We start from the raw sequence: 27,710 nt of genomic DNA, 5'->3' as shown, positions 1-27,710 counted from the left end.
TATTTAATGTATTGTATTGTTTGAAATAAAATATAAAAAAAAAAAACAGTGTATATACACTGAGACATTTAGACTACACGGCTAAGATACAAACCTCTCGCTGCATATACATTGTGTGAATATATTAATAATAATATCTTGGCTGGTTTGGTTTATATACAAGAAGGATTCATGGAATTTTTAAAATAAAGATGATTGGAATGTGTAAAATAGTTTTAGAATCTCTAAAATATGAGATTAAGGGGAACCCTTAGTGTATATACACCGATAAATTATAGTGTCTCTCACTGTATATACACAGAGATAAACACCCTTCGGTGTATATACAATGAGAGATTACATACTTCTCAGTGAACACTAAAAGAGAGAGACACACACACTTCTCATTGTAAATACGACCGTGTTAAATCGTTATGTTGAAAGGATTCACAGAAGGCTGGTAGCGACCAGTGAAGAAGTGGGCCAGGAGCTATGACTCGACCCCTGCAACCACAACTAGGTGAGTACCATGTTCATTCTCTGGAGTCTGAGTGAGCCAGGACAGGGTGTTCGACCCTGTATCGTTCCCCTAAAGCCTCGAACACCATCATCCTGGCCTCTGTTTACGTGCTCTTCTCGTGGTGTTCGCACTGAGGTGCTCTGTCAGGGAAATTTACCGACGGGAAGATAAGTGTGTTCTTCGCCAGCCAACATGGACTCTGAAGTATGTGAAATGAAATTGGTTTACAGTGAATTTGAGAAAATAGAGAGGATGGAATGAATTGAGAATTTGTTGCAGTAGTTGTAAGGATTGATATATATAATATATATACACGTATATATTCCATACTGTATAAATACCCGAGTTTACTTTTGTGCTTATTTTAGATATTAAAGAATCCTGACCTGGTGGTATACAGGCTACATGTATTCTTAATGACCCTCACGTAGTAGATAGATTTTAACTATATTAACCAACTAACCAGTTAATGACGTTGTAGGAGATAATTTTAAGCCCATTAATCCACCTCGTGTACGTATAGTGAAATCTCTTGGGTAGACAGGAACTGTATACAGTATTAACTTTGCAGTCAGAGACGGGGATAAGACAGTCTGGTTCTCACTATGGTACTAGACAGAGGTGTCTAGCACGATATTTACCATTTTTGGGTGCTTGTTTAACATATGAATTGGGGGGGGGGGCTGCTGTGGGCCTTCTGGTCCCACACTAAGCAGGTTTTTCTGACCCAACCCTTCTCAGTCGTATGTTCAACCTAACCTTGAAGCTGCGGTTGTCGATCACTATTTGGATGTTCCATTCGTCTAAAACTGAAGATTATATTTTCCTGTCCTTCCTGACCTTGAATTTATCCAACTTTAATTCTGCTTATTTTTCTTAGTTAAAAATTCTCAGCACTATATTTGCTGTGCTTCTGCCTTGTTTGCTGTGCTTCTGCCTTGTTTGCTGTGCTTCTGCCTTGTTTGCTGTGCTTCTGCCTTGTTTGCAGTGCCTCTGCCTTGTTTGCAGTGCCTCTGCCTTGTTTGCAGTGCCTCTGCCTTGTTTGCAGTGCCTCTGCCTTGTTTGCAGTGCCTCTGCCTTGTTTGCAGTGCCTTTGCCTTGTTTGTAGTGCCTCTGCCTTGTTTGTAGTGCTTCTGCCTTGTTTGTAGTGCTTCTGCCTTGTTTGTAGTGCTTCTGCCTTGTTTGTAGTGCCTCTGCCTTGTTTGCAGTGCTTCTCATAATTACACCTCCCTGACCTGGAGTGTACAAAGAACTTTCACGGCACACATAAGTACGATAAGGCACCTAAATTAATGGGAACGGTTGAAGTCCCTCGATTTGTATTCCCTGGAACGCAGGCGAAAGAGATGCATGATAATATACACTTGGAAAATCCTAGAGGGATTAGTACCAAACTTGCACACTAAAATCACTCCCTGTGAAATCAAAAATACTCGGCAGGGTATGCAACATTCCCCCAATGGAAAGCAGGGGCTCCACGAGTACACTGACAACACAATAAGTGTCCGGGGCCCAACACTGTTCAACTGCCTCCCAGCATACATAAGGGGGATTACCAATAGACCTCTGACTGTCTTCAAGAAGGCACTGGACAGGCACCTAAAGTCAGTACCTGACCAGCCGGGCTGTGCTTCGTAAGTCAGTTTGCGTGCGGCCAGCAGTAACAGCCTGGTTGATCAGACCCTGATCCACCACGAGGCCTGGTTTGAGCCGCGGGGGCATTGGCCCCCCGAAACCTTCTCCAGGTATACCCCAGGTATTGGTGAAATTGTCATATCTCCCTTCATTCTGTCCGAGTGTCACCCCTTATACAATAGTCTATATCCTCTGTAAGCATTGAAAGTATATCCATTCCCAAGTATGGAGACCAGAACTGTGAATAATCTCGCCTTTGGACTCTCGTTACTCTTAATTCCTGATATACGTAAATGCTATCAGTCTCTCAGCCTTATTTTGGATGCTTAGGCACTGCTGTCTCGGCTTCCGACTTCCGCTGACCAAAACCACGAAGTTCTCCTCGTAATTAATTTATAAATATCTGGGTTATTTTCATTCCCGAGGGTAGTTATTTTTTGACTTCCTATTGCGGGTTAGTGTCAAATAATTGGCAATGTGTCACAACGGGCGAAACGTCTGCTGATAAGTTTACCCTTCACAAATAACCCGCATTTAGGAGACTGAAACTTGTTACCACGTTTCGATCCGACTTTGCCCCATTAACAAGTCAGTGTAACTAGTTAATGTCCAAAATCGGAGCGAAACGTCACAAACTTAGTCTCCCAACTGCGGGTTATTTGTGTAGTGTTCCAGCCAGGGTATTATCTTACTGCTAACCACAATCTGTCTACTTATGACATGTATTACCTCGTAAATACTCCGTGAGTGTATCATAACACTGTAGTGTGTTATTGCTTATATCCTCCAGCATCCAATACCCCCCGTGTGAGATGCACCATCTTGTGAGATAATTCCCACAGTGTAGCATATCCAGCTGGCGATATTCCCACAGTATATCAACTTGGTGTAAAATGTTGTAATATTACTGGTTTAATATCTATAAAATTTACTTTATTAAATTAAGTCTCCCATTATTTTTATGGATGTACTTCCTTAGATAGAACTTCAGATGCTCTAGATCCAAGAAATGGGGGTTTGCCTTCCCCCTTTCTGGAGTCAAACCTGATTACCTTCCATTACCAGGGGTTTCCATGGTTTCCCCGGGTTTATTGCTTATATATGGATGCAGTTTCAGGTTGTTTTTCTTCTGGTGGTGATGTTAACTCTTGTCTCCAGGTGGTGATGGCTGGCAGGTTCAAGAAGCTGTCGAGGATCGGACGTGGAACATTTGGAGAGGCTTGGCTCGTTTCCAGCACTTGGTCTGGCAGAAAGTAAGTCACTGTGGGGTTAGAGGGGGCGAAACGTAGTCAATAAATACTCAAGAGTCTTCTGCTTTTCCATCCTGGACTCTAACACTTAGATAATGTACGAGAGTCCTTAATATGGAGTACAGACAAGTACTCAACAGATCTGTGTGGACTTCATAGTAGACTCTGCCAGGTATGTACTAATGTGCCGTATATATAAGTGTCTTTGTACCTCTCGGTAGTTCGGTAGGCAGCGCACTCGGCTCGCACATTAACGTCCGTGATTCGATCCCCTATTCAGATGCAAACCTCAGAGCATGTTTCTTGAAGACAAAATTAACCTAACTTGCAAGAAATGGTCAGCATAACCAGGGACTTTCTATATAGTATATCATTGATGTCAACTATGGTCTGTATAAGTTGTATCATGTACTTGTAGAAATATGGATGATTATTATAACGGTTTGCATCTGGTAACATGATCTACCAGCAAGACCGTATACTTAAAGCCACCACTGAATATTATCAAACTTAAGTTTTGTAACTTAGTGTCATAATCCTAACTGAGCTGGCCTTGTGCAGTGCGAGATTAACCTAAGTTCAACAACTTAGTGAAGCTATGTTGTTAATTTTAGCCTAAAATTATATCTCAATACCATTAAACCTACACGAGAACGGTTTATAAAAACGGAGTTCGGCTGGTTTTATCTGTTTATTAAAACCCTATATTAAACCATTCACTTAAATTCTTTCATTCTCTTCGGCTATATAGATTTTTTTAATTATTTTAGTTTTGGAATCAAAAATAACGAGTATTGGTTTTTCCTAAATCTTTCGTTATTAAAGTTTTTGTTATTGTTTTAATATTTAGTTATTTTGTTATATTGTTTTATTAAGTACAAATGTTTTGTGTGTGTGTGTGTGTGTGTGTGTGTGTGTGTGTGTGTGTGTGTGTGTGTACTCACCTATTTGTACTCACCTATTTGTGGTTGCAGAGGTCGAGTCACAGCTCCTGGCCCCGCCTCTTCGCTGTGTAAGGTTGTGTAAGGTTGGTGAAAGAGGAACACTACTTGTTCACCATCTTGTTCACCATCTTGTTCACCATCTTGTTAGTATTGTATAACTTCCTACTTAAGACTGGTGTAATCGTAATAGCATGATTACAAACATAACAGAACGGATAGGGTTTGAACTCGCGGCAAGCTAGTTCTACAACTTCAGACCAGTGAGTTAACCACTGTACCATGTGGCTCTTCAGGGTTCATCCGAGTATTTCTATTCGCCAGAGATAGGTTAGCATGGGCCAAATGCTAACCAGTGGTCAACACTGCCTGTGAGATTTAGAGCTCTCCTGCCACCAATAGCCTGGTTGACCAGGCTAACACCAAACGACCTTGGCCCATGGCCGGGCTCCGGGAGTAGGAAAACTCTGAACTCGTCAAAGGTATATTAAAGGTATGGGTTTGAATCCCATACGTTATGTGAATTGATCTAGTTAGTGACTGCTTGTTAATTGGGTTTACTTGCTCTCGTTAATATCGTGAATTAACGAAGATTTACAGTTTCAACTAGCCAGGTTCAACGTAAGTAACGTTTGTAGAGAAACCAGAATTGTGTAAAATGTTATGAAATGGTTATAACTACCATGATTTTAAAGTGGTGGAGGGGTAAGCCAGTGGAAGGCCTCAGTCAGATGACCAGAAGCTCCAATGACGGGTCGTCATATGTCTAAGACCTGCATCAGGAAACGCTTTTCCTGTTTCCTGACGAACCTTACCTAACCTAATGTATTTTAACAAGTCTGTTAGGGGCTTAATTCTTTTATCAGAGAAAGTATGTTACATTCTGATTTTACATAGTTTGAAAAGGACCATTCTTAAGTAAGTTTATTTAGTCACAGGTACACACAAGCAAGATTATCGTACATAAATTACCCAGGATAACCCAAAAAAAGTGACTTCCATTGGACTTTTTTTTTTTTTTTTCAGTGCCTCCAAATCCTAAATAACACTGGTTGTAATGCTTGCTAGCTCTCAAACACCAAGCATTATTATAATTAAGCTCTAAACCCACGAGGGCCATGCAGCGCTGCAGGGTAGGGCATGCTAAAGGTTTATCAAACACCCCACAGAACGTAGTTTTAATAATGGTATGACGGGCAGTGTGACCTCTCTCAGGTATGTGATAAAGGAGGTGCGTGTGGAGGAGATGTCAAGTGAGGAACTGGAGAGGACGAGGACTGAAGCGACCATCCTGGCCAGATGTAAACATACCAGCATCATCCGCTACAAGGAGTACTTCATGATGGAGAACCCGGCCACCATGTGTCTGGTGATGGAGTACGCTGATGGAGGTGAGGGAGGGTCAGCCGAGCTACCTTAAGCTACTCCACTAACACTTTTACCTATTGGACGTCGTTTCGGGGGTCAACGCCCCCGCGGCCCAGTCCATAACCAGGCCTTCGGTGGCTCAGGGCCTGATCAGCCAGGCTGTTAATCGAGCACTGAGCCACCAGGAGAACTAGTCAAGGACTTGAGAAGGTAAAGTCTGTCTTGTACCTTATCTAGCAGGTACCCGTCCTGTGACTAGTGATAAAATCAAGAGCTTAGTCACCCCTCGGTAACATCTTTATGGAAAATTTTCTAGGGTGTTTACCTGTATGTACCTCAACATTATATACATACCAGTAATCTCATTGGGAGACAACCATATTGTTTACCGTAGTCACCCCGTGTAGACATGTGAGAAAACTTAACCACCTCTGGTCACTACAGGTGGCCCCTTCGACCTCACAATCTTATCCATATCTATCCGAGACCAGTATGGATTGGATAGCACCCACAAGTACGGTGCGACTAATTAATTGTGGACTGTATATATTATATTAGTTTAGCTGAATGAAGGGGGGGGGGTAGGATACACATGGATACATCCATCAAGGAAAAAACATTTGTACATAATCCCACCACTTACCAGATGTTCTCTGGTGGTCACTTGATGTAGCTGGATCACTCATAACCTATCCAATTACAACATAACCTAACTGGCCAGCATGAGTCTGTTATAACTAGAAGGGTTACTTAACTGTGGGTGATTGATACTCCTTATTTCCTCCATTCACCATCTCATTTCGATGTCCTGCTACACCGACACGGTTCTCATTCCGGCAGGACGAGGTATCCGTCGGTTTGTCCCGGTTTAGAAGTCGTGATTCCATAAATCTTCATTATCCCCGGTACGAGAGTCACACGTTCACTCGGAGCAGGGCGCTCTATTTCACATCCCGCATTCTCTTAACTCAATGTTATTATCACTGATTACATTACCATTCACAAGACGATTTAACGTCTCATAACTATTATACAAATTAGAGGTCACTCCATTAAGATCTGAGACCGATGAGTGATGATTAAACCAAGGGTAATTTTCCCCAGGACACAGTCCATAGTGATGCGCCAGTCACCCGGTCCTACCCTTATTCACTCATTTTACCACTTTATTACGGTGGTCCCGTAAATCATGTTCCCTCACTCTCCACCAGGAACAGTTACGACACTTCCTATTATGAAATGAGGCCTATATTAATCCTTAGGCCGCCGTGAATGCCAATTTCGTGGTTCCATGCTTTCCCAGCCTCCTCACCACATTCAAAAAACTCCCGCCTCCCCCATGGCCCGAGTCCACCAAACCCCCCGCACATCCGCGCATGCGCAAAGGGAACTCTTGGTTCTACTCTATTTTCAAATACATTTTTGACCCATATAGACACATTAAACACCTATTAGGCACTATAGTTTCGGAAAATTAAAATATTTTCCACAATCTTCAAGCAGTTTATAAAAATCTTTCCTAGGATTTAATTTTTAACTTTAACGCCTCATCCGATCGGCTTCAAATTTTCAATGTTAGTGAGCTGTAACTAGGGGAAGATTAGATAATTGTTGGCATGTGCAGGCGCCCTCTGGTCTATTTAAAAATACATTTTTTTTTCAGCTGTGATTTAGAGACAAATCACTGAGCTGGTGGGCCTGTTGGTTCAAACCACCACCCGTTCCGTGGTTTATTCATGTACAATACGAGAGTTTTCTTTACGTACTAAGAGGCGAGTGGTACTCTGGTTGCAGGAGACTTGTCACTGCTGGTGAAGGCGGCCAAGAAGAGGAGAGAGATGCTGCCTGAACGCTCCATCTTGAACTGGTTTGTGCAGGTCATCATCGCTGTCCAGTACCTCCACATAAACAACATCCTGCACAGAGGTATGCACTTGTAACATTCATAGATGTGTGCAAAAAAAATTCTGCGTCATACCGAGCCTAGGGAATGAGGCGATCAAATTTCAACAAAGAAAATTAAAGGTGAACCCAATTCTTTGATCAAGACTTCACAAGCATGAAGGCAATTTCTTTGCCTGTGCCTTAAGACTATAGGAACAGCGTAGTGAAGAACGTTATTCTGTGATTAAATTTAATTTTAAAAGTCAGCCTATTTATTACTATGCAAAAACGCCAGTTAAAATGGGAAACCCGAGGGATTTCATATTCTTACTCATCTTCAAAGGATACGAAGATGTGTGTAAACACATGAAAACTCAAGTTTCATTTGCTATTTTCACTGGTATTTTTGCATCTATCCAGTCACGTTTTATTGTGATTTCTTCCATTATTACACTGTAAGAAAGTAGCAGGTCTTCACCGTGCCCTAAGTTGAACCCAAATCCTTTTGATTAAGAGCCAAGTACACTGCCACTTAGTCACGATATATACTTAAGTTATAGCGGCTTCAAAATATTTAGTTCAAATACCCTTGCATTAGAATTTTCATTACAGACCTGAAGACTCAGAATATATTCCTGACGAAAACTAATGTGGTGAAGGTTGGTGACTTCGGCATCTCCAGGTTCCTGAGAGATAAACAGGACTTAGCAACCACTGCTATAGGTACTCCTTACTACCTGTCTCCTGAGATATGCCAGCGGTGAGTGTCTGGAGAAGTGCCTTCATGGTAAGGGACTCCTGTTCCAAGGTATTGGAGCTACCCTTCCCCTCACCTTCAAGGACCAAACTGCAATATGTTTTCTAAATTCAATTTTTAATAAGGGGAAAATGTGATATAGGTTTTAGGTGCAAGTTTCAAATGTACTTTTCTAAATTGATAATTTGTAAGAGGTTTAGCGGGTAAATGGCCTAAATAGGTTTAAAGTATAATAGGCTGCATGTACAGGCGGCCGTACAATCAGAAGTCAGACATGTGGGCTGTGGGCTGCGTCTTGTACGAGTTGTGTGCCCTGACGCACCCCTTCCAGGCAAACTGCTTTGATGAACTCCTAATCAACATTCTCAGCGGTGTCTACAAGCCTCTACCACCGTGAGTAGTGACCCATACCTCATAGTATGTGCTGTACCCATACCATGGCTTTACTAAGATTTGAAACAACACAATGTTAGGAACGCAGACCTCTTCAAGGGGGGCTCCTTGGCGTGGTGAAGAGGCTCTTGGTCTGAGGAATTAGACCTATCGGTCTTCTTCCTCAGACCGAACCTAATTACCCCCCAATCTCCCCTCCCCTATCCCATCCTCCCCATCCTCCCCTTTTTCCTTTCCTCCTCCTCCTCCCCACTCCTCCCTTTTGCCCTTCCTCTTTTTGTCCTTTGGGATTTCTCCCACAGGCGCGCTAGTTCCTAGGTAGGAGAAGGGACACCGGGGTCCATCCCATTCCGTTGAGGTTTCTTGGCGGTGGCGTAGTTTGCCGTGGAATCTGGATTGCCTAGGGATGTCCCGATCCCTCTCCGGTATCCCGGAGTAGCTTTGGGTGTCTTTTGGGCGACGGGTGTAGCTCTGGAAGCCACCTTTCGGATTCCGGGGGTGGTGGCTGAAGGAGGTATGCTTTGTGGCGGATATCCGGCCGCCCTCTCTTTTGTCCACCGAGGTAGCTCGGCAGATGTGAGGTTGCTATCCCAGATTGCTGGTTTACTGGCATGAAGGGTAGGGTATGGCACGGGTTCCATGCTGCATCTGCGCTACTAGCGGTGTCGAGTCCTCTTGGGCGCGGAGGGAGATTTCTGGCCCTTTCATCCCTCCTAGGAACTATCCCTCCCCGGTCCCCCCTTTTTTTTTTTCTTTTTTTTATTTTTATTTTCTTTTCTTCTTTCTTTTTTTTTCTTAAAAACAAAAAGAAAGAAGTAACCTAACCATGGCAGCCCTAGTCCATGAACCTGGTACCCCCGGGCCCCTTCTTGATACCGCACCCCGTTCTGACCCCGCCTCGTCTTTGGACCACTCTTCAGACATTCCTCATGCCTCTGTACCTATTGCCGGTGCTGTTTCCTCACCCGCTTCAGGTACTGAGGCCTCGACTGACTCCTTCGATTTATCAGACCTTCGCTCTCCTCTGACTATGCTTCCGGCCTCTCCCTCTACGGTGCGGCAATTTTCAAATCGCCGACCCGTTCCACGTCGGACCAACTCTGGTCCCACGCCTAAACGTCAACGACAATTACCTGCTGATGATACTTCTCCACCTTCACCTTCTCGTTCTTCTCAGAAACGATCGACACGTCCTTCACTACCTTTCCACGCTCAGTTTCAGACTGAACAGTGGACTAAATTCTTCACTTTACGACCAACTTCCTCTACTGCCTATCTTTCTGACCATAGTATTGGCAAGGCACTCCTACGCCATGTTGGTAAAGATATTTCTTTTCATGCTCTTAAGAGCGGTACGCGCATCATTACCGTACAGAATGCTACCCAGGCTCGTGAGCTCTCTCGTCTTACCCATATAGATACTGTTCCTGTCACCCTTGAAAAACATCATTCCCTCAATTCTTGTAGTGGTACCGTTATTCTGCCCCATACCATAGTTCAACAAAATTTCCAGACATGTGGCACCGACATTCTAGAACAGCTGGAACTCCAAGATCTCCCAATCCTCAAGGTAGACACTTACGTTCTTCCTGCCCGTGGGCGGAGACGATACCCTAGCAATGTGGCTCGTTTAACTTTTGACAGCCGAGAACTCCCATCCTCCGTTTATATAGCAGGACATCGGTTACAAGTTCGAAAGGTGATCCCTACACCACAACAGTGTAGAAATTGCTGGCGATTTGGCCATCCAGCGAAATATTGCAGATCTATCGCCGAATGCCCAGTCTGTGGTGCCGATGACCATTCTAATACGTCTTGCAATCGATCTCCCTCTTGCCTTAACTGTCATGAGGCTCACCCTTCGTACTCTCGCCGTTGTCAGGTCTATTTAAACGAGCGGGAAATCCGTTACCTCAAAGAGACAGAAGGTCTCCCTTATGCCATGGCAGTTTCTCATCTCCGCCTCCAAGGGAGACTCCCACGTGTTTCTTATTCCCGTGTTTCAAAACGTCCCCCCACTTCTGGTATCCCATCTTCTACACCCACCTCTGTGGTTACCTCTCCCATAATCACTCCTGTATCTAATCCTTTTGCTGTCCTCGGCTCAGACGTCCCTACTTCAACGCCTCAGTCTAATCTCGCTTCTTCGAGTTCTCTCTTACAAGCCTCAGCGTCGACGAGACCTCGTACGACACCTCTTCCCAATCGTCCCTCTACTTCTCAAAAGTCAAAAAAAGGTCCGGTAACACCTCCTACCCATCTTCCACCTCCTCATTTTACCCTCCCTGTCTCTGTCCCTAGTTCTTCCCCTCTCACTGGCTCAGTTACAAGTGCAGAGGTTCACCCTCCTCCTCGTAATGTACCTTCCTCCCCTGTTCCCTCCCAAGTTTCTTCCTCTTCTGCCACCTCCCAGGTTCCTGTCTCTTCTGTCCCCTGCCACGCTTCTCCAGTTCCCTCCACCCTTTCGCCCCCCCCTACCTTGGTACAGTCCAATACAGTTCCAATCTTTACTCATCCTCCCCCTACCATTCCCAATATTGTCTCCCATACGACATCTCTGAATTCCGAAACACTTGAAGCAATCTCTGAATATATTGCAGAGACCAAACCATCAATGGACACTGATCCACCTTCCGCTCTTCCTCTCTCCTCTGCTCCATCTGCGCAACTCCTTTCTTCACAGCGCACCGTTCCTTCGCTGCTTGAACATTTTCCACTGCCTCCGCATGTGGACTTTTCTAACCCTTCTAGTCCGTAGGAACCCTTACCTGCGGATTTCAAGTATCTTTATCATTGCCAATCATGGCCTTTTTACAGTGGAATATACGCGGCCTCAGGGGTAATCGGGGTGAGCTTCAGATGTTACTCTCCCAGTTTGCCCCTGTTGGTGTTTGCTTACAGGAACCAAAATTACACTCTGCTGTTATTTCTCACATCTCAGGCTATAATTTATTGTATTCTTCAGATCCTTTTCCTGATGGGACCTTTAATGAAAGTGCCCTTCTTCTCCGCACTGATATTCCGTACCATCAGCTATTTGTTCATACTTCGCTGCATTACACAGCAGCCCGTATCCACTTACATAGGTGGTATACGCTCTGTTCTTTATATCTCTCTCCTTCTCGGGCATTATCTATTCCGGATTTTGCCTTCCTTGTTTCGTCATTACCGCCACCGATTCTGTTGCTTGGTGATTTTAATGCCCACCATTTCCTCTGGGGAGGGTCTCACTGTGATTCCCGTGGAATTCAGTTAGAGGCTTTTCTTGCCACCCACCCCCTCCATGTTTTAAATACAGGTACTCACACCCATTTTGATCCTCGGACTCATACTCTCTCTTGCATCGATCTCTCAGTTTGCTCTTCCTCCGCCGCATTAGACTTTACTTGGTCTGTTCTCCCGGACTTACATGACAGTGATCATTTCCCAATCATTCTTACTTCCCCTTCATATTCGCCACCTCTTCGCACCCCACGCTGGCAATTTAATCGGGCAAATTGGAACCTTTACTCACACCTGACTGTTTTTAAAGAGGTTCCTTCTTCGTCCTCCATCGATGAGCTTTTACACCTCTTCTCGTCCTCCGTTTTCACCGCAGCTTCTCATTCTATACCCCAAACTTCGGGCAGGCATTCTCAGAAATGCGTGCCTTGGTGGTCTCCTGCTTGTGCTCGTGCAGTACGTTTGAAACGCGCTGCATGGGGCAGGTACCGGTACAATAGAACCACAGAGCGACTCCTTGATTTTAAACAGAAGCGTGCGATCGCTCGCCGTGTCATCCGTGACGCTAAACGCACTTGCTGGCGAGATTATGTCTCCACCATCACCTCTGCTTCCTCTATGAGTGCAGTCTGGAAAAAAGTACGAAAACTGAGTGGTAAATATTCTCCTGACCCGGCTCCTGTTCTGCGGGTTGCCGGTGTTGATATAGCAAACCCACTAGATGTTGCCAATGAAATTGGCAATCATCTGGTCCGTATTTCTCAGGGACTCCATCTATGCCCCTCATTTCTTTCCTCAAAGTCTGCCAGAGAGTTAGCACCCTTGGACTTTTCTTCTCTCAGAGAAGAACAGTATAATGTGCCTTTTACACTTCAAGAACTGGAGGCAACACTCTCAGCTTGTCGATCATCGGCAGCTGGGCCCGACGACATTCATATTCGTATGCTACAACATTTACATCAGTCAGCCCTTGCAGTCCTATTACACCTTTACAATCTTATTTGGTCACAAGGAGTTCTTCCACAGCTGTGGAAATCCGCCATTGTTCTCCCTTTCCGCAAACCAGGCACTACGGGACATGAAACCTCCCACTATCGTCCCATTGCTCTTACCAGTGCAGTTTGCAAAGTAATGGAACGTCTAGTAAATAGACGTTTAGTGTGGTATTTAGAGACACACAACAGTCTCTCCACTCGTCAATATGGCTTTCGTAAGGGACGTTCTACCATAGACCCCTTACTGCGCTTGGATACGTATGTTCGTAATGCCTTTGCGAATAACCACTCAGTTATTGCCATATTTTTTGACCTTGAGAAGGCATATGACACAACTTGGAGGTATAATATTTTAGCCCAAGCCCACTCCTTAGGCCTTCGAGGCAATCTACCATCCTTCCTTAAGAACTTTTTAACTGACAGGCATTTCCGTGTTCGGGTTAATAATGTGCTCTCCCCGGACTTTGTCCAAGCTGAAGGTGTCCCCCAGGGATGTGTTCTGAGCACAACACTTTTTCTCCTTGCTATTAATGATTTGGCCTCTAGTCTTCCATCAAATATTTGGTCATCACTCTATGTTGATGACTTTGCTATTGCCTGTGCAGGCGCTGACTGTCACCTCCTTACAGTTTCTCTCCAGCATGCAGTCGACCGTGTTTCCAATTGGGCCACCACACATGGGTTTAAATTTTCCAGCACTAAAACCCACCAAATCACTTTCACTAGACGCTCTGTCATCTCTGATCATCCTTTGTACCTCTATGGCTCACGTATCCCTGAACGTGATACAGTCAAGTTTCTGGGCCTCCTCTTTGATCGTAGGTTATCCTGGAAACCTCACATTACCTCTCTGAAGGCAACTTGTCACAGCCGGCTGAACCTTCTTAAAACCCTTGCTCATCTTTCGTGGGGAGCTGATCGTCGAACCCTCCTTCACCTACATTCCACCCTTATTTTATCGAAACTTGATTATGGTGACCAGATCTATTCAGCGGCATCTCCTGCTACTCTCTCTAGCCTTAACCCCATTCATCACCAAGGATTACGTTTATGCCTTGGTGCTTTTCGCTCTTCCCCTGTCGAAAGCCTCTATGCAGAAGCGAACGTTCCATCCTTATCCGATCGCCGTGATGCCCATTGCCTGCGCTACTATGTACGCTCTCATGATCTCCGCAATCCTTCCATTTATAGAATGGTCACTGATATTAGTAGACATTCTTTATTTGTTCGCCGCCCCTGCTTACTCCGTCCCTTCTCTCTTCGCCTTCATTCGCTCTTGTCTTCTCTTCAACTACCACCTTTCTATGTACATGTAGCATCTCACTTTTCCCTACCCCCCTGGGAGGTCCCAGCTGTTCGAGTCTGTTCTTTCTCCCTCCCTTGCTCGAAAGCCCAACTGTCTACGGTCGCTTCCCGCTCTCTTTTTCTTGACCACTTTCACTCTCATTCTCATGCCATTGCTGTGTACACAGATGGCTCTAAGTCTTCTGACGGCGTAGGATTCGCAGCAGTGTTTCCGGACAGCGTCGTACAAGGGCATTTACTATCTTCAGCTAGTATTTTTACTGCTGAATTATATGCCATCCTTACAGCACTTATCCGTATTGCATCTATGCCTGTGTCATCATTTGTGGTTGTCTCAGACTCCCTTAGTGCTTTACAGGCTATACAAAAATTTGATACACCTCACCCCTTAGTCCTCCGTATCCAACTTTGGCTACGCCGCATCTTTACTAAGCATAAAGATATTGTTTTTTGTTGGGTCCCTGGTCATGTTGACGTACAGGGCAATGAACAGGCAGACACTGCTGCGCGGTCAGCAGTACATGACCTACCAGTTTCTTACAGAGGTATTCCATGTACGGACTATTTTGCTGTAATATCTTCCCACCTTCACACCCGTTGGCAACAACGTTGGTCTACTATGCTCGGCAACAAACTTCAGTCTATTAAACCGAGTATAGGTTACTGGCCGTCTTCTTATCACCAGTGTCGAGGTTGGGAGACTACTCTCTCCCGTCTTCGCATTGGCCATACTCGTCTTACTCATGGATATCTCATGGAGAGGCGTCTTGCTCCTCTCTGTGAGAATTGCCAAGCTCCATTATCAGTCAGCCACATTCTGTTGGACTGCCCACTTTATCAACGAGCACGCAGAATTTACCTCTGTCGTCGTCTTCGCCCCGCTGCTCTCTCTTTACCTTCCCTTCTCGCTGATGGACCCACCTTTCATCCGGACTCTCTTATTGACTTTTTGACAACGACTGACTTACTTCACAAATTCTGATACTTTCAGCCCTTTCTACTTGTATCTCTTGCTACCCTCTACCCCCGTACTATCCCCTGCCCCGCTGTTTTCTGTAACCTGCTGATCATCCCCCCTCCCTCCTGCCATCCAATTCCCTTGCTTCCTTCCCTACCCTGCAGCGCTGTATAGCCCTTGTGGCTTAGCGCTTCTTTTTTATTATAATAATAATAATAATAGGAACGCAGATAATCCAGGAAAGTCAGCGTACGTGTCCCATGGGTCTCCACCTCCCCAGGACATGACCCACAATAGTCTGCTGGCTCCCAGGTACCTTCTTACCGCTAGGTATCAAACCTATTATGTTGACGGTAGTAAGAGAAGCACATGCTGGGTCCACGAGCTCTATTTTGTTAGCAAAGTAATAGAATATAATGTGCAAATATGAGTAAGTTTTAGGTACACATAAACATAACTATCATGCCTAGTAACGTGTGTAAATTATCTAGGATAACTCGGAAAAGTCAAAAACTTGTTTCCATTAGGGGACTTGTAATCTTATTATTCAAAGCCTAGCTGTAAGATACAGTAGATATCAGTATTTATTATTAGTAGTAGTAGTTAACCTTAAAAACAAACAAACAAAAAAAAAAAAAAAAAAAAAAAAGGTAACTAAACTGTGTGAATCAGTTATTGGAAAAAAGGTACAAAAGGAATATGGTGAATTAAGTTATGTACATTAACATTAAATACCGAGGATCAGCTTACGTTAATAGGTAGACGAAATGTTAACTATGAAAGAAATCCCACTCCTCCCTTGAAGCTTCATTAATTTAATTTAAAAACTTGGGTTCTTAGAATGACACTACTGTATCATATAGCTTAGTGTAGCAGCACACTCTGGGTATTCCCCACAGTGTATTAAATACAATAGAGTAGTCGCACATAGCTGTTGTATCTTATAGTAGCTTGTTCAAGTATCCCCTTCAACTGCTTCTTAGTGACAGATTTCTTTAGTTTCTGCTTAATCTTCTGTTTTCTTTTTCTGTTTAGCATGTTACGTTTTCTTCTATGGGAGTCAGTAGCTCAGTGGCGAGTTTAGCTCAAAACTATATTTTTATTACGACAAGTACATGTACAAGGTATACAGACCATAGCTGACATCAGTGACATACTACTATATAGAAAGCCGCTTGTTATGCTGAGCATTTCCCGCAAATTAGCCTCTTCAAGGGGGGGCTCCTTGGCGTGGTGAAGAGGCTCTTGGTCTGAGGAATTAGCCCTGTCGGTCTTCTTCCTCAGACCGAACCTAATTACCCCCCATTCTCCCCTCCCCTATCCCATCCTCCCCATCCTCCCCTTTTTCCATTCCTCCTCCTCCTCCTCACCCCTCCCTTTTGCCCTTCCTCTTTTTAGCCTTCGTGATTTCTCCCACAGGCGCGCTAGTTCCTAGGTAGGGGAAAGGACACCGGGGTCCATCCCATTCCGTTGAGGTTTCTTGGCGGTGGCGTAGTTTGCCGTGGAATCTGGATTGCCTAGGGATGTCCCGATCCCTCTCCGGTATCCCGGAGTGGCTTTGGGTGTCTTTTGGGCGACGGGTGTATCTCTGGAAGCCACCTTTCGAATTCCGGGGGTGGTGGCTGAAGGAGGTATGCTTTGTGGCGGATATCCGGCCGCCCTCTCTTTTGTCCACCGAGGTAGCTCGGCAGATGTGAGGTTGCTATCCCAGATTGCTGGTTTACTGGCATGAAGGGTAGGGTATGGCACGGGTTCCATGCTGCATCTGCGCTACTAGCGGTGTCGAGTCCTCTTGGGCGCGGAGGGGGATTTCCGGCCCTTTCATTCCTCCTGGGAACTATTCCTCCCCGCTCCCCCCTTTTTTTATTCTTTTTTTTATTTTTATTTTCTTTTCTTCTTTCTTTTTTTTTCTTAAAAACAAAAAGCAAAGGAGTAACCTAACCATGGCAGCCCTAGTCCATGAAACCACTACCCCCGGGCCCCTTCTTGATACCGCACCCCATTCTGACCCTGCCTTGTGTTTAGACCACTCTTCGGACACTCCTGATGCCCCTGTACCTCTTGCTGGTGCTGTTTCCTCACCCGCTTCAGGTACCGGGGCTTCGACTGACTCCTTCGATTTGTCTGAACTCCGCTCTCCTTTGACTATGCTTCCGGCTTCTCCCTCTACGGTACGGCAATTTTCGAATCGCCCACCCATTTCCTGCCGGACCAACTCCGGTCCTACTCCTAAACGCCAACGTCAATCTCCTGATGATGCTCCGTCGTTACCTTCCCATTCTACTCGGAAACGACCGACACGTCAAGCACTCCCTCTCCACGCTCAGTTTCGGACCACACAATGGACTAAATTCTTTACTTTAAGACCAACTTCTTCTTCTGCCTACCTTTCTGACCATAGTATTGCCAAAGCGCTCCTGCGTCATGTTGGCAGAGATATTTCATTTCACGCTCTCAAGAGCGGTACACGCATCGTCACTGTCCAGAATGCTACCCAAGCTCATGATCTTTCTCTCCTTTCGAATATCGATACTACTCCTATCACTATTGAAAAACATCTTTCTCTCAATTCTTGTAGTGGTACTGTCATTCTGCCCCATACCATAGTCCAACAGAATTTCCAGTCATGTGGCAATGATATTTTTGAACAGCTGGAACTCCAGGATCTCCCAATCCTCAAAGTAGACACTTATGTCCTTCCTGCCCGGGGGCGGAGACGTTACCCTTGCAATGTGGCTCGTTTAACTTTTGACAGCCGAGAACTCCCGTCCTCTGTATATGTCGCGGGACATCGGTTACAAGTTCGAAAGGTGATACCTACACCGCAACAATGTAGAAATTGCTGGCGTTTTGGTCACCCAGCGAAATATTGCAGATCTATGGCCGAATGCCCAGTCTGTGGTGCCGACAACCATTCTAATACATCTTGCAGTCAACCTCCATCTTGCCTTAATTGTAATGAAGCTCACCCTTCGTACTCCCGCCGTTGCCAGGTCTACTTAAATGAACGTGAAATCCGTTGCCTCAAAGAGGCAGAAGGTCTCCCTTATGCTATGGCAGTTACTCATCTCCGCCTCCAAGGGAGACTACCCCGTGTTTCTTATTCTCGTGTTTCCAAACGTCCCCCCCACTTCTGGGGTCCCATCTTCTGCAGCCTCCTCTGTTGTTACCCCTCCCATAGCCACTACGGCATCTAATCCTTTTGCTGTCCTTGGCTCTGACGTCCCGACTACAACTCAGTCTGTTCTCACATCTTCGCGTCCTTCCTCACAAGCCCCAGTATCGACAAGACCTCGTACGACACCTAATACCAATCGCCCCTCTACTCAGAAGTCCAAAAAATCCACATTGCTCAAATCTTCTTTGCCCCTTCCTTCCCTTCTTCCACCTCCACACGTTACCTTTCCATTCTCTGTACCTAGTTCTTCCCCTCTCTCTGGCTCTATTACAAGTGTGGAGATTCACCCTCCTCCTCGTACTATGCCTTCCACCCCCGTCCCCTCCCAAGTTTCTCCCTCTTCTGTCACCTCCCAGGTTTCTACCTCTTCTGTCCCCCCCCACACTTCATCTCCAGTCCCTTACACTTTTCCCTCCCCCTCTACTTTGGTACAGTCCATTACTGTCCCAATCTTTACTCACCCTCCTCCTCCTATCTCCAATATGGTTTCCCATACATCTTTGAATTCAGAAACACTTGAAGCCATTTCAGAATATATTGCAGAGACTAAACCTTCAATGGACACTGATTCACTTCCTGTTCCTTCTCTTCCCTCTCCTCCATCTTCACAACCCCATTCTTCGCAACGCTCCGTTCCTTCGGTACTTGAACATCTTCCAATGCCACCACACGTTGACTTTTCTAACCCCTCTAGTCCGTAGGTGCCTTTACCTACAGATTCCTGATATTTTCTTCATCGCCAATCATGGCCTATTTACAGTGGAATATCCGCGGCCTCAGGGGTAATCGGGGTGAGCTTCAGATGTTGCTTTCCAGGTTTTCCCCTGTTGGTGCTTGCTTACAAGAACCAAAATTACACTCGGCTGTTTTCCAACCTATCTCAGGCTATAATTTATTGTATTCTTCGGATCCTTTCTCAGATGGGACCTTTAATGAAAGTGCCCTTCTTCTACGCAATGATATTCCGTACTGTCAACTATTTGTCCATACCTCGCTGCATTACACTGCAGCCCGTATCCACTTGAATAAGTGGTTTACAATATGTTCTTTATATCTCTCTCCTTCTCGAGCATTTTCTATCCCAGACTTTGCCTTTCTTGTTTCATCCTTACCACCACCACTTCTGTTACTTGGTGATTTTAATGCCCACCATTTCCTCTGGGGGGGGTCTCATTGTGACTCACGTGGCATTCAGTTGGAGGCTTTTCTTGCCTCTCACCCCCTCCATGTTTTAAATACGGGTACTCCCACCCATTTTGATCCTCGTACTCATACTCTCTCTTGCATCGATCTATCAGTCTGCTCTTCCTCCACTGCACTAGACTTCACCTGGTCTGTTCTACCAGACTTACATGACAGCGATCATTTTCCGATCATTCTTACTTCTCCTTCCTATTCACCACCTTCCCGTAGCCCTCGCTGGCAATTTGATCGGGCAAATTGGGATCTTTACTCACACCTCACTGCTTTTAGTGAGGTTCCTTCTTCATCCTCCATTGATGAGCTCCTACACATCTTCTCGACATCAGTTTATACCGCAGCTTCTCATTCTATACCCCAAACCTCAGGCAGGCATTCTCAGAAGTGCGTGCCTTGGTGGTCTCCTGCTTGTGCTCGTGCAGTACGTTTGAAACGTGCTGCATGGGGCAGGTACCGGTACAATAGAACCGCTGAGAGACTTGTTGATTTTAAGCAGAAGCGTGCGATCGCTCGCCGTGTCATCCGTGAAGCTAAACGCACTTGTTGGCGAGACTATGTTTCCACCATCACCTCTGCTTCTTCTATGAGTGCAGTCTGGAAAAAAGTGAGGAAATTGAGTGGTAAATACTCTCCTGACCCGGCTCCTGTTCTACGGGTCACTGGTGTTGATATAGCAAACCCTCTCGACGTTGCCATTGAACTTGGCACACATCTGGTCCGTATTTCCCGAGGGCTCCATCTATGCCCCTCGTTTCTTTCCTCAAAGTCTGCCAGAGAGTTAGTACCCTTGGACTTTTCTTCTCTCGGAGAAGAACAGTATAATGTGCCTTTTACACTTCAAGAACTGGAGGCAACGCTCTCAGCTTGCCGATCATCGGCAGCTGGGCCTGATGACATTCATATTCGTATGTTACAACATTTACATCGGTCAGCCCTTGTAGTCCTCTTACACCTCTTCAATCTTATTTGGGCACAAGGAGTTCTTCCCCAGCTGTGGAAATCTGCCATTGTTCTCCCTTTCCGCAAACCGGGTACTACAGGACATGATGCCTCCCACTATCGCCCCATCGCTCTTACAAGTGCAGTTTGCAAAGTGATGGAACGCCTCGTAAATCGACGTTTAATGTGGTATTTAGAGACTCACAACAGTCTCTCCGCTAGTCAATATGGCTTTCGTAAGGGTCGTTCTACCATAGACCCCTTACTACGCTTGGATACGTATGTTCGTAATGCCTTTGCGAATAATCACTCGGTTATTGCCATATTTTTTGACCTTGAGAAGGCATATGACACAACTTGGAGGTATAATATTTTGGCCCAGGCCCATTCCTTAGGCCTCCGAGGCAATCTACCATCCTTCCTTAAGAACTTTTTAACTGACAGACATTTCCGTGTTCGAGTCAATAATGTTCTTTCCCTGGACTTCGTCCAAGCTGAAGGTGTCCCTCAGGGATGTGTTCTAAGCACAACACTTTTTCTCCTTGCTATAAATGATTTGGCCTCTGTTCTTCCACCCAATATTTGGTCATCACTCTATGTTGATGACTTCGCTATTGCTTGTGCAGGCGCTGACTGTCACCTTATTGCAGTTTCTCTCCAGCATGCGGTCGACCGTGTTTCCACTTGGGCCACCACACATGGGTTTAAATTTTCAAGTACCAAAACTCACCAAATTACTTTCACTAGACGCTCTGTTATCTCCGATCATCCTTTGTATCTCTATGGCTCCCGTATCCCCGAACGTGATACAGTCAGGTTTCTAGGCCTTCTCTTTGACCGTCGGTTAACCTGGAAACCTCACATTACCTCTCTGAAGGCAACTTGTCACAGCCGGCTAAACCTTCTTAAAACCCTTGCTCATCTTTCCTGGGGAGCTGATCGTCGAACTCTGCTTCGCCTACATTCAGCCCTCGTTTTATCGAAACTCGATTATGGTGACCAGATTTATTCCGCGGCCTCTCCTGCTACTCTCTCTAGCCTTAACTCTATCCATCACCAAGGCTTACGTTTGTGCCTTGGTGCTTTTCGCTCTTCCCCTGTTGAGAGCCTCTATACAGAAGCAAATGTTCCATCCTTGTCTGATCGCCGTGATGCCCATTGCCTTCGTTACTATGTACGCTCTCACGATCTACACAATCCTTCCATTTATAGAATGGTCACCGATATTAGTAGACATTCTTTATTCGTTCGCCGCCCCTGTTTGCTCCGTCCCTTTTCTCTTCGCCTACATTCACTCTTGTCTTCCCTTCAGTTACCACCTTTATATGTTCATGTAGCATCTCACTTTTCCCTGCCCCCCTGGGAAGTTCCAGCTGTTCGGGTCTGTTCTTTCTCACTCCCTTGCTCGAAAGCTCAACTGCCTACGGTGGCTTCCCGCTCTCTTTTTCTTGATCACTTCCACTCCCATTCTCATGCCACCGCTGTGTACACAGATGGCTCTAAGTCTTCAGACGGCGTCGGATTCGCAGCAGTATTTCCGGACAGCGTCGTACGAGGGCATTTACTATCTTCAGCTAGCATTTTTACTGCTGAACTGTATGCCATTCTTGCAGCACTTATTCGTATTGCATCTATGCCTGTGTCATCATTTGTAGTAGTCTCAGACTCCCTTAGTGCTCTACAGGCTATACGAAAATTTGATACATCTCATCCCCTAGTTCTCCGTATCCAACTTTGGCTACGCCGTATCTCTACCAAACATAAAGATATTGTTTTTTGTTGGGTCCCTGGTCATGTCGACGTACAGGGCAATGAACAGGCAGACACTGCTGCGCGGTCAGCAGTATATGACCTACCAATTTCCTATCGAGGTGTTCCATTTCTGGACTATTTTGCTGCAATAGCTACCCACCTTCGCACCCGTTGGCAACAACGTTGGTCAACTCTGCTCGGTAACAAACTTCATTCTGTTAAACCGAGCATAGGTTACTGGCCGTCTTCTTGTCATCAGTGCCGAAGTTGGGAGACCACTCTCTCCCGCCTTCGCATTGGCCACACTCGTCTTACTCATGGGTATCTCATGGAGAGGCACCCTGTTCCTCTCTGTGAGCAGTGTCAAGTTCCAGTATCGATTAGCCACATTCTGTTAGACTGCCCTCTCTATCAACGAGCACGCAGAATTTACCTCCAACGTCGTCTTCGTTCTACTACTCTCTCTTTACCTTCCCTTCTTGCTGATGGACCCTCCTTTAATCCTGACTCTCTCATTGACTTCTTGACAACGACCGATTTACTCCACAAACTCTGATGATACTTTTCGCACTCCCCTCAGCCCTTTCTGGTTCAGTCTCTTGCTGCCCTTTACCCTTTCACCATCCACTGCCCCGCTGTTATCCGTAACCTGTTGCTCATCCATCTCCCTTTTGCCACCTGATGCCCTCACTTCCTTCCTGCCCTGCAGCGCTGTATAGTCCTTGTGGCTTAGCGCTTCTTTTTGATTATAATAATAATAATAATCCCGCAAATTAGGTTAGTTTTGTCCCAGGATGCGACCCACACCAGTCAACTAACACCCAGGTACCTATTTTACTGATTGAAGATGGAATCGAACCCGGACACTCCCCGCGTGAAGTGAGAGCTTTAACCACTGAGGATCGAGCCTCTAGTACTGAGTCGGCTGAGAATAACCCCACAGGTTTGACCGCTTTACAGATAATCTTTCCAGTGCAGTCTATTGTATTTGACACTTGTTCACAAGCAATTTTTTTCCCGCTGCTGCTGCTACTGTTGGTGGCACTACTGCTGTTGGTGGCGTTGCTGCTACCACTACTGCTGTTGCTACGGTTGGTGGCTGCTGTGTGAGGCAGGAAATCGTCTATTCTCCTGCAGGGGCTCACGAAGGTGTTGCTTAGGACGAAGCCTGAGCGACGCCCCTCAGCTGACGCTCTCCTCCTCCTGCCAGCCCTCCAGCCTTATGTTGAGATTTATCTCATTAAGGTAGGACTCCACACGCACTAGTTAGGACTCCAAGCACACAGGATGTTCCAGAGATGGGACACAGAAATAAGGGGTCACAATTGGAAGCTGAAGACTCGGATGAGTCAAAGGGATGTTAGAAAGTATTTCTTCAGCCACAGAGTTGTTAGGGAGTGGAATAGTCTGGCAAGCGATGTAGTGGAGGCAGGAACCACATAGTTTTAAGACGAGGTATGATAAAGCTCATGGAGCAGGGAGAGGGAGGACCCGGTAGCGGTCAGTGAAGAGGCGGGGCCAGGAGCCGAGTCTCTACCCCTGCAACCACAATTAGGCGAGTATACACTAGTTAGGACTGCACTCGCTCTCACTCACTCACTCACTCACTCACTCACTCACTCACTCTCACTCTCTCAGGAAGTATTTCTTCAGTCATAGAGTAGTCAGGCCGTGGAATAGCCTAGAAAGCGACGTAGTGGAGGCGGGAACCATACATAGTTTTAAGGCGAGGTATGATAAAGCTCATGAGGCAGGGAAAGAGAGAGGACCTAGTAGCAATCAGCGAAGAGGCGGGGCCAGGAGCTATGACTCGACCCCTGCAACCACAAATAGGCGAGTACACTGCAGTTAGGACTCTATTTTTCGTATTTGGTACATTGTATACACCCAGTTAAATGTGTACTGTATTAATAAAATTAAGCAATAAACCGGGAAGTATCGTACAGTCCCGAACTGTGTAGACTGACTGGCGATTCTTCTCCCGGCAGCACGAGGGTATAATAGCCCCTCGCAGCAGGCAACACTCGGGAAACACGGCTCAAGAACACAAGGACGCAGTCAAGAGGGACGGCGTGGCTCTTGATGTTCCCAGGATCAATGCTCTGAAGAGGAGGAGGTAAGGATGAACGATTTTCGGGAAGCGTGGAGCTCGTAGATGGGTTAGATTAGGCAGGAAATAGGAAGTGTTTCCTGACGCGGGTCTTAGTCATATGATGACCCACAGCTGGAGTGTGAAAATTTGTCTAGACTGCCTCCATGCGAGTTGCTTACCCTAGCCAGCTCTGTTGACACCGAGCTCTGAGGTCGGCACTTCATCCTCACAAGTGGCTTATAGGACAGATTTCCACAAATGTTGCAAGACAATCTCGCCTACATGCACGAATAAATGGCTAATTTGGTGTTAGAGAATCTATTCCGATCTTCAACCTCCCTAAGCTTTAGCCCCTCTGGACTTCCCCTCAGAACCACGTGCAACCGGGAGCCTTCATTCCTGCAATATTCAGTCAATATTAGTGACCTACCTGCACCTCAGAAATTCCTGTTTCCAAGGGGTGTGTATCCCCTAGTATAACTATGCAGAAATGGACACTAGCTTCTAACCCTGACGGAGTGACGCCGGTACATACTGGTCATGGGCCGCCTGTCTGCACAAAGGCCCACAGCTCAACTCTCAATTTCCCCCCCAGAAACTGGCCAGAATACTGAAGAGAAAGGGAGGTCTCGTCTTACTGTATGGGCCTGACGGAGGTGGTCATCGTTACGTCAAGGTGCCTCCACCAAATTTCCCCAGGTCTAGTATGTGAAGACACATGGGGGCGCCGCCTGCTGATCAAGGCACTTGTTGCTCCGACAGTGTCTGGTCTTAGAAAAAAAGGCACTGCGGTCTCAAACCCGTGCCCCAATATTCAAACTTGGGCTGCCAGTTCTCCCTGGCTAATGTAACCTAGGGTATGCCTACATTATTGGTCTATTACTACCTACGTTAAAGTCTTAGGTCTACATTATTATCTACAGTTGCCTCAATAATCCTAATATTAGTGTACTAACAGTATAAACTACCTACTTCTTCCTAGAAGGGTAAATCTATCAATTAAGATGCACCTTCCAACCACCTTTGCCAACCCGGGTGTGTGTTTTTTGGGTGGGTGTAAGAGCCACCCAACCCAGCCGTTCCATCCGCGACCTGATGGGATCTTTGTACGACGTATCTGCCCTGTGGAACTTTAGGACAGAATAAATTTCCACATGGAGCTTCATCTACCTTCCTCTGGTTTACCTGTCCACTCCAAAAATTATGGAATAGGATTCCTGGTATAATCTGTCATTATTCGTAGGGACTCCTACAACGCCTGGGAAATGAGGTGTTAGCCAGTTTGGGTCAGTGTAATTATACGTCCTGAGGCTTTCTCCAGCATCAAGGGGTCTCAGCCCCCCCTTCAAGGTTAAAATAGTAGGAAGGGAGGAACTTGCACATATTGAACTATTACTTTTCTCAGATTTCATATGCACATTTATCAAAATGTAATTTTCTTTCCTACCTCGAGGTGTGGATCACGTGAGGGTGGAGGCAGTGTTGACTTGTGCCATCTCTATTCCCGCAAGGTGAGTATTGATCTCCGCTCCAGTTTGTTACACGTAAGATGTATACATAAACCCCAGAGAATTGTACTTAATGTTGTAAAATTAGTTACATTAGAAGTCCTATCTGACTGCATCGCCTTATCGGTAAAGCACACATTTAATAGCGCATTTAATTTCTAACTGAAAGGTTTCTATCGGCAGGAACGATGTTATCAGTAGCTTCAGCTAACAACGTGAATTTAAACATACCATCCATAACCATCAATACATTGGAAGCTTCTGTGATAATTTGAACTTACGCTATTACTATTTTATCATTCAATAGAATGTTAACTCTAACTTCAAGAATACAGTGCAACGTTATTTAGGTACAGATACACACTAGTACAATTATCATATATTGGGATGTACTTGGTTCAAGCATAGGTGAAATTTTTCATAAATTAAAGCATATTATTACTGGTGTATCTCTGGGTGACCTTAACCCTGTTTTGTGTGATGTTACAGGAAGCTGCCAAGAGTGAAGTTGATGATGCCTCTGGTGAGAAATTTGTGAAACCTCGCTGTGTCTCTGCCTCTGCTGTGAGATCTCGCTGCGTCTCTGACTCTGCTGTGGGACTGGAACCCAACAGTCACTTTGCGTCTCCAAAGATAACTAGCGAGTCCAAACTTGGCATTCAGGATGACATCGTTTTCGTCACCCCGAAGATCTTACTCAGAAATAAAGTTAAGAAAAGAGTAGATACGCCTATTCCCAAACCAGATGGAAGGAACTACTATCCGTCCTGCCAGCAGCTTGGGTCACCAGAACACAACCAAATCAACCACCACCAAAAGGAACACAACCCACAGGAGCAAAAGGATCAACCACAACAGGAGCATCAGCAACTGTTTTCAGATATTTGGGCGGAAAACAAACTGGAATCTCCTCTCTGTGACTGGCAAGACAGCCCAACACCAGCACTACAGGAGGACCCTGGTGTGTACAGTAGTGCTGGCGAGACACACACCAACAGTAAGACTCACTCTGGCGTTGGCTTCGGTGCAACGTATGTTGTGAGACGCCATTGTGACGGTCAACCCAGCCAGTGAAGGGGGACTGCACCGTCCAACTGCTAAACTGAGCTTATGTTCAGTCTCAAGTTTACCAGGAATGAGAATGAAAGCATCAAACATTTTATATATATATTTTTTAAAAACAATGTTTATGAAAACTTTTAAATATAAAACCTTGATTTTAGTGTTTGTAAATTTTGATAATTTAATTCTCGTAGCATAATGTCGGATGTGTTAAGTCTTTCTAATTATTTTAATAAATACTTTATGTAATCAGACTGCCTCCTATACATTAACACGTTGTATAACCCCTGCGAGTTTAGAGCTTCCCCGTGAATGTATTGGGGAACCTTGATCAAAGTAAAGTTTAATATACAAGGGAAATTCAAAGCCAGTAGGTGCTCTTAATCCAAGGAATCTGGGCTCTTCTTTTGATCGAGCCTGGCTACATTCATTTCCCCAGGTGCTGTATGACCCTTAAGGGTTTAGCACTTCGTTATAGTAATGCATGATTGATGGGTGGCCTGGTAGGCGACGCTCTCGCCTCGCACAGTGTCTGGTTCGATCCCCGGCACGGGTGGAAACACTGGGCTAGTTTCTTTACACTTAGTGTCTATGTTCACCTAGCAGTAAGTAGGTACCTGAGTGGTAGTCGACTGGTGTGGGTGGCATCCTGGGGGACAAGATTGAAGGACCACAATGGAAATGAGTCCTCGATGATGCACTTTCTTGGGTTATCCTGGGTGGCTAACCCTTCCTATCCTGGGTTATCCTGGCTGGCTAACCCTCCCTATCC

General features: G+C 45.6%; 2 protein-coding genes across 3 annotated transcripts in view; one reads left to right on the top strand and one right to left on the bottom strand.

Moving 5' to 3' along the window:
- The window catches only part of LOC128701937 (lysosomal acid glucosylceramidase), a 28,228-nt gene extending 27,534 nt beyond the window's left edge, over nt 1-694 (bottom strand). For both annotated transcript variants that reach the window (XM_070101446.1, XM_070101447.1), the window contains exon 1: nt 379-694. In XM_070101446.1, the coding sequence (XP_069957547.1) occupies nt 379-387 (9 nt within the window). In that variant the 5' untranslated portion in view covers nt 388-694. The remainder of the gene's footprint in view (nt 1-378) is intronic.
- On the top strand, nt 561-27,192 carry LOC128706484 (serine/threonine-protein kinase Nek4-like). Its single transcript, XM_070101445.1, has 10 exons — nt 561-703; nt 3,293-3,387; nt 5,541-5,716; nt 7,488-7,619; nt 8,190-8,337; nt 8,584-8,727; nt 23,392-23,521; nt 24,265-24,392; nt 25,822-25,879; nt 26,366-27,192. Exons 1-10 carry the CDS (start codon nt 692-694, stop codon nt 26,948-26,950), a joined length of 1,608 nt encoding a protein of 535 aa, XP_069957546.1. The 5' UTR covers nt 561-691; the 3' UTR covers nt 26,951-27,192.
- The last annotated feature ends 518 nt before the right edge of the window (nt 27,193-27,710 follow it).

The sequence above is a fragment of the Cherax quadricarinatus genome, chromosome 77 (genome assembly GCF_038502225.1).
Source record: "Cherax quadricarinatus isolate ZL_2023a chromosome 77, ASM3850222v1, whole genome shotgun sequence".
NCBI classification, from domain to species: Eukaryota; Metazoa; Arthropoda; class Malacostraca; order Decapoda; family Parastacidae; genus Cherax; species Cherax quadricarinatus.
Note: the sequence above shows the minus strand (reverse complement) of the source record. Positions and strands in the feature narration are given on the sequence as shown.